Source organism: Chaetura pelagica, unplaced genomic scaffold (assembly GCF_000747805.2).
Source record: "Chaetura pelagica isolate M959 unplaced genomic scaffold, ChaPel_1.0 scaffold192, whole genome shotgun sequence".
NCBI classification, from domain to species: domain Eukaryota; kingdom Metazoa; phylum Chordata; class Aves; order Apodiformes; family Apodidae; genus Chaetura; species Chaetura pelagica.
In genome coordinates, this window is record NW_009952570.1 from 1422619 (window position 1) to 1435579 (window position 12961).

Genomic DNA, 12961 nt, shown 5'->3' on the forward strand with positions numbered 1-12961 from the left:
GGGCAGGAAGACCAAGAAATAAGACAGCATGGCTGGTGTAACCTCGAGCAACAACTGCTGCTCCACCGTGTGTTGGTCCTTGCAGGTAGAAATATGCTGTGTAATTACTGTGATAATGTCTTTCCCTGGTGCTTGTCCAGCCCACACGGAACCTCCCCTCCTATGCAAAACAGGTTTGCTATTTAGATGTCAGCTTATGTGTGTACATGCCAGTCATTGACTTCTCTTGGGGACCTGAAACAGCTGACATTGCTGCCAGTATAAACCATTTTGCAGGCTGGAGACTAGTTGGGAAGTGTGTGGTGAGCCTCCCTTGTGTCCAATCCAATAGGAGGGCTTTTTGGTTTACTGGTTTATTTTTTTGTGTGTTGGGGTCTTTTTGTGTGTGTGTTGTTTTTTTCCCCCCTGTGACGTGACTTCCAGGAGACACAGAGTGAAAGAGGTATTTATTTATTTATTTGTTTGTTTGTTTTCCATCTTCCTTTTTTTTTTTCTCTCCCCCCAAAACATTTTCAAAACACTGGACATTGCTAGGAGCTAAAAAGGTAAATACAGCATTTTGTAGGTTCATGTGGGAGTGCTAAGAAAAATACTGCTGCTTCATGTAATTCCTCTCTGGTGCTAAGAAAACCCGCACTTTAGGCAGGAGGCACAGAAGCTACTGCTAGGCTGAGCCACAACATTTTAAAAGCAGAACTTGGTTGGTTGTTTAGGAAAGCATGTACTGGGGAGGCTGAAAATCCCCTTGTGTGTGATACGAAGTTTTTACCACAAGAAAACTTTCTGTTTCTAGTGTGGTTAAAGAGTTTAATGCAATTGGCTGCTGGATGGCAGTAATTCCAGTCTTTTGCCTTTTCAGCTTTGAATTCTGAACAGTTTAGTCTGTTAATGTTATCAACAGGTCCTGTTGATAACTCTCCTGGCTTTACATTGAGGGTGGTTCATTGGGCTAAATAAATGGGTGCTGCCTGGATTGTTAGGAAGTCCCACAGCCAAATTTAGTGTAGGATCTGGTCTAGAGGCATAGGGAGACTGGAGCTGGGGTGCTGGGCTTTGGCAGAGATGGGCACATCACCCTGCTCAGCTCGGAGGACCAGAGGCAAACTGGGTCTCTCATTTCTTAGCCCTGTGCAGCTGGAATCTGGCCATCCTGCCCCCTGTGTGCAATATCCCACTGGGAGTGTCTTATTTTCTTTCAGTGAAACAAGAAATGCATTTTAGCACAGTGCTTAGGTGACTTTTATAGGTTTGGAAAACACTGTAAGTCCAGGTCTAACCTTGAGTATAGAATGACCCGACGTGGATTCTTGGTCTTGCCTTGAAAAGCAAAATTTTAGTTGGGTTTTGTACGTGACTCTCTCAGGTTTTTTTCTTGGTGTTTCCCCCCAAAAAACCTCCCTGGGTGATTTTGTTTGTTTGTTTGAGATCCAAGTTCCTTCAAGAGCAAGCGGCCTCCTGCACAGAGCACTCTGACAGGGACCAAGGGCTGGAATTCAGCATATGACCTCATTTCTGCTGGTTTGTCTTAAAGACACGCTGTGGTTTCAGCTGAGCATGTTAAGGATGGGTTTTTACAGAAGCTGAGGCCAGTGGAAATGTTATTCTTTTTATTCACTCCTCTTGGAGAGGGTCAAAGCAAATAAACATGTAAGGGCTCATCCTGCTCTGTAGACAAGTCCATGCAAGCTGCCTTGAGGGCAGAAGTGGAAGGAACAAGTCCCCTCTCCTTGTGTCTACCAGCCATAATCCCTTACTGCAACCTGGGCTCCTTCCAGGCATCAGATCCCTCATAGATTCATTTGTTGACATCTGTTATTTCTTTTGACTCCTCTGGTGTGCTGGAAACAGTCTCTGCTTTGGAAATGATTACAGCTGTATAACTTGCAAACTATGAGTAATGGTTTCCTCCAGTTTAACTCCCTCCTTCTCTTCCATGTTTGCATTGTGTCCATCTTTCCCTCTGTCTGCCCAGTTCTGTCTGGATCTTGGTGCAGCAGCTTCTCTGGTACCTCAGAGAAGAACTGCAGAGGAATTTCAGTCTTCCTGAACAGGACATTTCTCAAGGTTAAGCCTGGGAAGTAAATACAAAACTTCAGTAAATACAAAATGCAGAAAGGAATACTGGCTCAGTGGCTACAGGATGAACTTCCCTTCTCTTCACTAGCACCTCTGTCATCTGGGCAGAGGTTACCACCTACCTCTTGTCCTAGGAAAAAGTCACCACATCAACTCGCCTTCCTCTTTCTCACCCTTTACCTCACAAAAGCACAGCTCACTTTTCTCTCCAAGGTGACTGAATTGATACAAGCCTGAGCAATTGTTCCTGCTGGGCATACAGCTCCCCAGGCTTCTGCTTCTATTTCAGGCCCTTCTGTTCCCAGAGGGTTGTCTTTTCCCCATTTATAGCTCTTGATCTTCCAGAAGATATTGCCATGGTCTGCAGGCTTTGTCTTGCGAATGTCCATAGGTCGCGCTGGCTGCAGCACTGCCACCTCCTCCTTCCTTGCAGGCCAGTCAGTGCTGTTCCAGCAGGGCTTAGGAACAAAGCAGCATCATGGATCTGTGCATCTCTTGGCAATTTAACCTGAGAGGGGCTGATGTGGGCAATTTGAATTCCTGCAGTGCTGAACGCTCTCCATGTGGCTGTCCTGTCACTGATTTGCTAATTCTACTTCTCTTTCTGTCAGGATGGTGTAGCTCATGTTTTTGCCTTTGAAAGTGGATAGAGGTCAAGAAAATCAATTCCTTTCAGTTGGGTGGAGAAATAAATAAAGCAGCACTATTTTCTATATATATACTTATATATATATATATTTCAAGAACTTTAAGCTTATTTAAAGATTCTGCATTTTTTATACTGTGTTAAACTCAGCTTGTTGTGACTCAATCTCTGTTTGAGGATCCATGAGGGAGAAGGCAGAAGATGAATGCTGACTTGAAGTGTGTTTAAAAAAGGATGGGAGAGGTTGCAGCTCTATACCTACTGTGTCTGTGAATATATATACAGACCTAATACCCACTCTGTGTGTAGGGAGCGTGTCCACACATGTATGTGTCTGTGAACAGGCACACTCACACATCCCTGCTTAGTCCCTGAATGGATGGAAGAGTCACTTGGAGACTTGGTGACATTTTCCTGCCTCTAGTTGCTGGTGTTGTGTCCAGGAACCTCAATCTTGTTTCTATGGCAGCTCTTCCCAGCCTTTTAACATCTCACCTTCCCTTACTCCCCGTGTGGCAACAAGGGCAAAGCAGAGGGTTGTGACAGCCATGCTGGGCAGGTGGTGGAGGGGCTGGCAGGGGCAGAGGTGTCTGCAGGGGCACTGGGGCACAGCACAGCCTCACCTGCCACAGCTCTCTTGGCTTTGCACTGGGGGCTCTGGGGGTGAGTCCAGACCTCTCTTGTCTCCTTTCTCTTTTTTTTGTTCTCCTTGCTCTGCCCTGCAGCAGGATGGCAGCAGCAGGTCCCTTTAAATAGCCTGGGAGCACTCTGGGGAGCTTCTGCCTCAGCAGCCAGCAGAACACAGCCACCACTCTGCTCTGTACAAAGAGCCAGATCCGTGCTGGTAAGTAGTGAGCAGCACAGTTATTTGTTCTGGGAAGGTCTTCGTGTTGCTGCATGAAAAGCTGTGGCCAAATTCTGGTGACATTTGTGTCTGGGAGTCGTGCTGCTGCCTCCTCTCAGAGCACAATGTGCCAGTGACAGCCAGGGGCCAGCAGCTGCCCTCTGAAGGACCACTTCAATCTCCAGTGGCTTTGCACCCGAGTGGCAGTGGGGCTGTGCCTTGTTGGGGTCCCTGTAGCTGGTTTTAGCTACAACAGGGCAGCTCAGACCCTTGGGATCAGCGCTGCGAGGTCAGAAATCTCACTGATATTTATAGCATCTGGAAGGTGAAACAAGGAATATTTGAATTTGCTGCCCAGTGATGCTTAGAGCATAATGTGATGGTCCTATCTGAAGAGAATCAGCTGAGCTTATCTGTGCTGTCCTAACTCAGTAGTCAGCACTGTAAGAAAACCCCAAACCAACAATCCCCCCCAAACCATTGTTAACCAAGTCTATATTAGTTCTTCTGGCTAATATCATCTTTTCTCTTGTAATATGGAAGAGTGGAAACTGTTCTCCAGGGAGGCACATGCACTCTGCAGCTGTATGAGCGATAAGTTTTTGGCCCTGAATCACCAAGACAGCCTTCAGAGGCATCAGGGTGTGACACATGGCCAGTAGCCACTCCAGTGCTGCCTGGGATGTAGGTAAATAGGAGAACCTCAATGGGGAGTGCAGCAAGTCTTGGCTCAGCCGAGGTAGGAAGCATTTGAATTTCTTACTCATAGTATATTGTCATCTTCACCCTGCCATCCTGCCCACTCAATGCATCACAGATCTAAGGCTTGATTTTTTAATTTAATTTATTTTTTCTTCAGCATTCCCCCCCACACACACACTTCTGCTGAGCAAAGATTATTCAGGCCTCCAGTTTCTGGTGCATCCTGTCAGAGATCCTTTCTATTTTCTTGTTTTAATTATCTTTTTTTCATTCCCCCTGTGCTCAGACATAATTCCCCCAAGCCAGAGGGTTTTTCCCAGGATAAAGGAGCTCACAGGAGAGGTTTGGTGCAGGAGGACAGAGGGCTGAGTGGGTCTGAGGAGGGGAAGAGAGACTACATGGAGGCTCAGCACAGACCAGTGACATGGAGGCAGCTTTCCTTGGTGCCCTCTTATGTTTCCCTTCCTAGTGGTGCTTTTAAGTCACTGTATAGATGACAAGATTTTTCCCTGCCCAGGAAGTCCCACCTGTTATGGTGGGACACCATCTGTGCTGTTCTCCACTCTTCAGGGAGGAGGGAAGTCCTCTTTTCATGCTCAATGCTCATCATCCTCCAACAGGGGCTCGGTGGGGTCAGGGATTGCCTCAGGGTGTCATTTATGTGGGATTTTAAGCTCATATTTGGCAAAGCAGAAGTTCTGTGCTGGGTGGTGGAAACACCATCAACAAAGACAGTAATGGTCTTTGGAGGGAAAATACTGTAATATTTGGTTATCAACAGTCTTCTGAATTACCAAGCAAAGCCACAACAATCCCAGCATGCACATTTAATTAAAAAGAAAAACCAAACCCCACAAAAATCTCAGCATGCAGATTTAATTAAAATTAAAACCTAACCCCCAGACTGCTTTTTTGTTGACTCTGATGGGTGTATTTGCTTTACATCACCCCAGTAAGATCCGCCAGGCCTGGGGTGAGCCTGCCCTGTGCTGCCAGCTGCACCATGGGGCTTCTCTTTAGAGAAGCACCAGAAAACTGCAAAGCTGAAAGCAGCAGAAATGGTGTTTCAGAGCAGAGCAGGTTCCCCTGCGCAGGGAGGGCGAGAAGTGGTGGCATCTGCTCCAGCACATTTTGCAGGGCTACAGGTGGGTGAGAAGGTGATGCTTTTTGTCCTCTTCCCCCAGCACCATGGCTTCATTTCCCGTCCTGAGGCAAGAGACCTTGTTCCAGAACAGCACCTGGAGCTACCGCATCCCAGCCCTGCTCTACCTGCCGCGTTTCAGCCTCATCCTGGCCTTTGCTGAGGAGCGGGAGGACCCGGTGGATGAACATGCCAAGCTCCTGGTGCTGCGCAGAGGGGTGTATGACCCAGCCACCCACGGTGTGCAGGTAGCAGGGTGGGGAGAACAGGGCCAGGCTGCCCACCTGCACTGCTCCCTTGGCCCCTCACTGCAGGGAAGGGCAGCTGCTCCCTCTGCCCACACTGAGCAGCCACATCTGCCTGTCGGGGATCTTCGGGTCACCTTCCTCCAAGAAACCTCTGTTCCACATCCTCCCAGCTCTCCTGCATCTGTCCACACTTAGTACATCACATGGTGGATGCACTGCCTCTGCATTTTCCATGATCCTTGGAAGAGCCAACAATTAGCTACTCAGCTCCAGCATCCTCTTTAGAGCCATTTTTTGCTCCCTGATGTTTCTCGGGACACTCTGGCAAGGATATGGGAGTAACTGGCAGCTCTCTGCTCCTCCTTCCCTCTCCTTCAGGTCACTGAGACAACAAAGGCTGGGAAACACAGGATTCTAGTGATAAACCCTGTAACTGAGAAATTCTGAGAGTCCTCTGACATAGCTTCAAGCTTTACATCCTGAGGCAGCATTGGTGGTCCTGCAGAACCCTCCAGATGGGGGGTCACCTGCCCTGCCTTAGAAGGTCACCATGAGGAGATGAATTGCTCTTAAGAGGAGCTCCACTGCCTTCAGAGGAAGCTCAGGGGACTGGGTAACATTTGGTAATCTAATTTTTAGGCACTAAATTAGGGTAAGCGAATCTCCCTGCAGATGTCATGGGATATGGGAATCCCTTTCAGAATGGGATTCTTTGAAACATCTAAGGATGGTTCTTCCTTTAAAGATGTGGGATCATTTTAGTGACATGGTTCAGTGATGGATCTGGCAGTGCTGGGTTAACTGTTGGACTTGATGATCTTCAAGGTCTTTTCCAACCCCCAGAATGGGCAGCTCTTGGAGGACTTGACAGGCAGCAGAGCCCCTGGGGATGACTTAGCCCCATCATGGCTGGGGAAGCAGAGACAGCAAGATGAGACAAAAGTCTTTTTGGAGCAGCAAAGATGTGGAGATGAGGCACAAATGGGAGTCTCATGGGGACAGGGAGGAGTGAATTAGCAATCAGTCACTGTTTTTTGTTTGTTGTTTTTTTTCAATTAATCTTCTTAGGCCCAATTTAGAGCAGCCAGCCTCCCCATGCAGAAGGGTGTTGTCTGGTTTGTCTGTGCCAGGGAATTGGCCACCTGATTAATCTATCAGTTATTCATAGAACCATAGAATCATTAAGATTAGAAGGGATCTTAAAGATCATCCAGTTCCAACCCCCCTGCCATGAGCAGGTGGGATCCCCACCACTAGACCAGGTTTCACAAAACGTCATCCAACCTGGCCTTAAAAACCTCCAGGGATGGAGCATCAACAACCTCCCTGGGCAACCATCCCAGTTCCTCACCACCCTTGTAGTGAAGAATTTCTTCCTAATATCTCACCTAAATCTCCCTCTTCCAGTTTCAATCCATTCTCCCTCTCCCTCCCTGCCCTTGTCCCAAGCCCCTCCCCAGCTTTCCTGGAGCCCCTTCAGGCACTGGAAGGTGCTCTAAGGTCTCCCTGGAGCCTTCTCTTCTCCAGGCTCAACACCAAAAAAAAAAAAAAAAAAAAAAAATCAGTAAAAGGAAAATTGGCTTCATCCTGGCTCAAACCAGGACAAGCTTAACACTAATAATTTAGTTACTATCCTCCCAACTCTTTTTAAAAGGGAAGGTTTTTTAAAAAATCTTTACCACATTTTTCAGTTGCTGTGGGGTAGCATAATTCAATTAGTCCATATTCTGATTGAAGGGAGGTATTGTCCAAAAAATTAATGGATTCCACCACTCCTAGACAAAGCTCCTAAAATTTTCAAGACTCAGATATTAGTGTAGTTGAACTGTGATGTTAGGATGAGCTAACTGACCAAGGTGACCTGGGGTGATTCCCAGAGATCTCCTAACCAACAGCCCCAGATTAGTTGGACACACACAATATCCAAATACCTATTTTTAAATGTTTTTCCCTAATCTCTGCCTGAGCAAAATCCACACTTCCCCTCTGGGACATCAGCTCAAGAGACTCCATCCCCAGCCTTATTTGTTGTACCCCTTGATGATAATATAAATCAGAGCTGCAACGGGTAGACTCTGCATGAGGAAAGTTGAGGCGATGGTGAAGCTTTCTCTTGAGCTGCAGGAACAATCAACAGTTTGGGGGCATAATATGTATCAGCTGCACCTGCAGGATACTTGTTTTGTTGAGGCTGAAGTACTTAAGGAAGGAGTCAAGGATTGTCCTTCCTTTCTGTGCACAGCTGAAGCAAGAGCAGAGCTGCTCCAGCCCTTGGATCATCTTTGTGGCCCTTCTCTGGACCTCCTGATGACTGTTAACAGTTCTTTTTTTGCATTTGCAAATGCATTCATTTCTTCAGGTGGGGCGGGGGAGGGTCATTGTATTTTTTTATTCCAATCCTTCATTGGTGACTGGTTGTCTTAGAGAACAGACTCTTAAGAGCTGGAGTCTCCCCAGCAGAAGCAGCCCCTGGGTGCACCTGCAGTGTCCCACCATTCTGGTAACATCTTGTGTAACCCCCTGAATTCAGTTAAATAGGGCTCAGTTGTTCATAAACTTAGCAATTTGTGTTCCTATGCTGCAGTTTTTTAAAATAGAAATATTAAATCTTCCCCAAAAGTTAATACTGGTTAAATAGACAAAGACAAAATGTGACCAAAAAGGGTAATCAGCAAGTCAGGGTAGAAAAGCTAGTTAGTGTAATCTCACAGGAAAAGAAAATTGTTTCTTTTACCAAGCCAATTAACACAAGGTAGGAATAATTTTTGCGATGATACTGTTAGAAATGTGATGGTGTTCTGTGCTATCCATTTAGAGACAGAGGGCAAAGAGGGTGGTTATACCTGCTCTGCAACTGTCTGTGTTGTATGACTTGGGGCCCACATTCCTGGACCAGAATGTGTAAATGTGCCACAAATCAGTGCCACGGCCTGGGCTGGGATGTCTATCCACACATGGATTGACACAGAGGAATGGGAGTTTGAATGGAAAGGAATTTGTCAGCATCCAGGACAATGGAAAAGGGCTCAGTTGTCTTCTGTCTGTCAGTGACTTCCTAAGAAGCACTAACACAGCACAGTGTCCTTACCAGCACACTCGGGCCTCCTCTGGGCTTGTCTCTGTGTCATATTTGTGAGCATTTCTGAAAATTCAGCTACTGTGTTTTTAAACAGTGTCACTGGACACGAGCTGCACTGGGATGCAAAGCTATCAGCTCCTTGCTGAGCAGGAATAAAAGAGGACACAACCCACCTGTTTGGTGACATGCACGTGCCTTGTGTCATCCGTGTCACTTTCATGTAGGTTTGGTGATGCCACTATATTGCCTTCCCATTTCTTGCTCTGTCCTCTGACTTGCTTCTCTTCTCTTCTTCTCATGCTCTTCCATAACTTCTGCCCAGACATCCTTACACTATAAGGAGGATGTTTGTAACCCTGTGTTTCATTCTTGCCCCCCCCTCCCACGCAGTGGAGCAGCACGGAGACCCTTGTCAGCGCGCAGCTGGAAGGCCACCGGTCCATGAACCCCTGTCCTGTTTATGATGAGGTCTTGGGGAAGCTGATCCTGTTCTTCATAGCCATCCCGGGAAAGATGTCTGAGCAGCACCAGCTCAGGACAAAGACCAACCTGGTACGTCTGTGCTACGTCACGAGTGCAGACCAAGGGCAGAGCTGGAGTGTTGCCCAGGATGTCACCAAGGACACCATTGGCGCCCAGTACAAGAACTGGGCCACCTTTGCCGTGGGGCCAGGCCATGGGCTGCAGCTGCTCAACCAGGCCCTGGTGATCCCTGCCTATGCCTACCGGATCCTGGGCCCCAGGGAACACCCCACCCCTCACTCCTTCTGCTTCATCAGCTCCGACCATGGGGCGACATGGAAGATGGGGAACTTCGTGGAGGAGGAGAGTGCAGGGGAGTGCCAGGTAGCAGAGCTGCACACCTGTGGCAGGAGGGTCCTCTACTGCAATGCAAGGAGCAGCACGGGAGCCCGAGTCCAGGCTGTCAGCTACAACCATGGGGTGGACTTTGAGGCAGGCCAGCGGGTTGAAGCGCTGGTAGAACCTCCCTCTGGATGTCATGGAAGCATTGTTGCCTTCCCACCTCCCCCGGGTACCAGATGCCAAGATAGTTGGTTGCTCTACGCTCACCCCACACACCTAAAAGGTCGAAGAGATTTGGGAATTTACCTCAACAAAAGCCCTTTAAATCCAACACACTGGACAGAACCAAGCGTCCTCTTCAGGGGCCTGTGTGCTTATTCAGATCTGCAGTACATGGGGGTTGGGCCAGATGGTTCCCCCTTGTTCTCCTGCCTCTTTGAGTATGGGACCCACCGACAGTGTGAGGAGATCATCTTTGTAATGTTCACTTTAAAGCAAGCCTTTCCATCTGAGCACTGAGTCTTGAGCCCTTCCATGGGCACCCCTCTGAAAACCACCTTTGCTGATACTTCTTTTACTATCACTTCCCATCTTTCAGCAAAAGGGTTTTTTTTACTCCTCCAGCATCCTTAGCTGGTGGTGTCTGTGGATTATGAAGTCCATTAAACATATGAAAAATGAACGTGTGTTTGTTTTTTCCCTGCTGCCTGTTCTCCCTTCTTGCTTTTCCCTTGGGCTGCCACCTTAAACATCACGTGCTCAAAACAAGCACAGCCTTGGTAGAAGGTCTCCTGACTTGCTCAGGGACCTGCATGCTGGAGACAGTGCCAGGCAGGACAGCTGCCTCACAACCCTGTGTTTGATGTCACCTCCTCCAGAACCTGCTTTGGCTCTGGCCAGGTGGGCCTCCTCCTGCAGTGGGTGCAGGGCTTGCTGTCTTCTCCCTGCAGCCTGGGCTGCCTTGCTCTGGAGATACTCCTTGCCCCCCTCTGCAGTGGATTTGAGGTTGCCCTGCCTTGCTGAGTTCCCAGCCCCCAGAAGGACTTCTGTCCACCTTAGCCTTCTCCTTACCTTCCAACCTGTATGTTCCTGTTTGCCCTTCTGCTCACACGGTGCTGAGAAGCTGCAGTTCCTCACGTGTGAGCAAAACCACAGCCCCGGGGGCTCCAGCTGCTCCCTCTCCTTGGGCAGGGAGTGACACCCCCATGTCTGGGGACAGGGCAGGTGGCAGAAGTGGCATTTTGCCTGTACCGAAGCTGCAGGATCGGGACGGGTCTGCAGAGGGAGCTCCCAATTTACGGTCGGGAGGGGAAATACTTGTAGGTCCAAGGCGAGTGCTGAGCCCTGGGCCACACAGCAACTGCTCTTATCGCTCTGACAAGCCCAGGTCTTGCGGGCATGGCTGTTGTGACACAGGATTCTCAGTTGCAGGGCGGTGTGACACTCACAGCACTGCCCTGCTGCCAGCAAGGGGCCCTGGCACAGGAACTAGGGGAGCCCAGGACAGCCTGCTCCAGCTGGAGGGTTTTCCAGTGTAGATGGGTTCTCAGCAGGTTTCTGAAGGAACTGACCCCAGTTTTGGTGAGAGAGGGACTCTTCTGAGGCTCTGGTGTGGTCTGAAAGGAGGTGTTGTGCAGTGAGTGGACATGGGACCAGAAATCACTGGGTACCAAGGGAGATGTGTCAGAGCAGATGGAGCTAGGGAAGCTGCTCCCATGCCTCTGGACAAAAGTCTGTACTTGTTTGCTGTGTGTGCATATGTGGAATGGCTCCGAGGAAAAGATGGTTGGTTGCTGTCTTGGTGAAGAAAAATACCTGCATTCCAGAATGTTCCCAGGGAGCATCCCCTCTGGGGATCCCTGGCAGGTCCCGTAGGGTCCTTTGTGCTGCCCTGCTCAGCTCTGCAAGCCCCTGCTTGCTCTGAGCCCTCACCCATGCCTTCTACTGCTGACAGCTTTTAGGAGTAGTGGGAAAAGGGCTCCTGATTTTTCCCAGGGTCCAGCTCTGTTTCAGGGCACCTGGAAGCTGCAGGTACCTGGGGAATGAAGAGATCTCATGGCCTTCCCAAATGCACCTTGAGTTTGTGGAGCCTTCCAAAGCAGCAGGTCAGGAACACACTGGGCTGGAGCAGCAGAGTGGCTCAGCTAACCAGTATCCCCCTGGATATTCACCGTGGTGTTTGGATGTTGGCCAGAGACTAAGTACACTTAATGGCAAATAGCCACCTCATTGCTCTCTACAACTATCTGAGAGGTGCTGAGGTGGGTGTTGGGCTCTTCTCCTGGTGACCAGGGATGGGACAAGAGGAAATGGGGTCAAGCTGTGCCGGGGGAGGTTCAGGCTGGATATTAGAAAACATTTCTTCACAGGAAGAGTGGCGAGGCCTTGGAACAGGCTGCCCAGGGAGGTGGTGGAGGCACCGTCCCTGTGGTGTTAAAAAAATGGGTAGATGTGGTGTTTCATAAGATGGTTTAGTATTTGGGAGTTGTAGGGTGGGTGGTTGGACTTGGTGATCTTGAAGATCTTTTCCAACCTTGATGATTCTGTGGTGCCTAATGACAGGGTTGCTACATTTAGACTTCAGCAAAGCTAACTCCTGTCCTACAGAATTAACCTCCCTGTCAGGCATACTGTGAAATACTTCTGTTTCATTATGTGAAAATGCATATTTGGGAACTTTCCATCTGGCCAAGCCTGGCAGTGCCCAGGCTGCTGCAGTGTACAGGCTGGGCACACCTGGAGGGCTGAACAACATGACAGTGTTTATCCAGTCTGGACAGGCTGGGGAGCTCACAGCCAGCTGGTACAGTAATACCTGGACATCTATAGCAAACCCACTTTATCTAAAGTCCTTATAGCCATGTCTGAGAGACAGCTTGGAATGATACCTCATGTAGGGGAAAACAATGTTTGTTTTGTCCGTAGACTGACATAGGGCTGCAGTTTTTCACTATCAGATATCAGAATTTGTCCCAGTTCTTTGTCTGTGGCCCCAGCCTCCCAAGTAACTCTAAATGAAATACTGCTGCTGCAGTTACCTAAAAGCTTCTGCTGAGTCTGGGTTGGATTTGCCTGGCAGATGTACACATCATCCTTTTTGTTTTGCAAGGGTAGCTCTTACATGGTGTTCTGTCCCAACTGGAATGACACCAGAGACTATCTGAAGTGCATCCGTGTGGAAACCTTTGGCTGTGCTGGTTACATCTGTAGTACCAGCTGGGATGTAACTGGTGCAGGCTGATCTCTGCACTCCCATGCTGTGGCAAACACTCCAGCTCCCCTCTAGATAACTTCTCTAATCTCTTCTTCCTCAGATCTGCTCACCAGCCTTCTCCAACACAGGCACGAAGGGAAAGAAAATTATTATTGATGTAAGGATGTGCTGCAGAGCAAGCTCTTGTCTCTGTGCAGGACAGAAATT

General features: G+C 48.7%; 1 protein-coding gene across 1 annotated transcript; it reads left to right on the top strand.

Annotated features, from left to right (window-relative positions):
* Positions 1-5456: 5456 nt before the first annotated feature.
* NEU2 (sialidase 2 (cytosolic sialidase)) lies at positions 5457-10059 on the top strand. Its single transcript, XM_009993510.1, has 2 exons — positions 5457-5657; positions 9127-10059. The coding sequence occupies exons 1-2, from the start codon at positions 5457-5459 to the stop codon at positions 10057-10059; spliced, it is 1134 nt and encodes a 377-aa protein (XP_009991812.1).
* The last annotated feature ends 2902 nt before the right edge of the window (positions 10060-12961 follow it).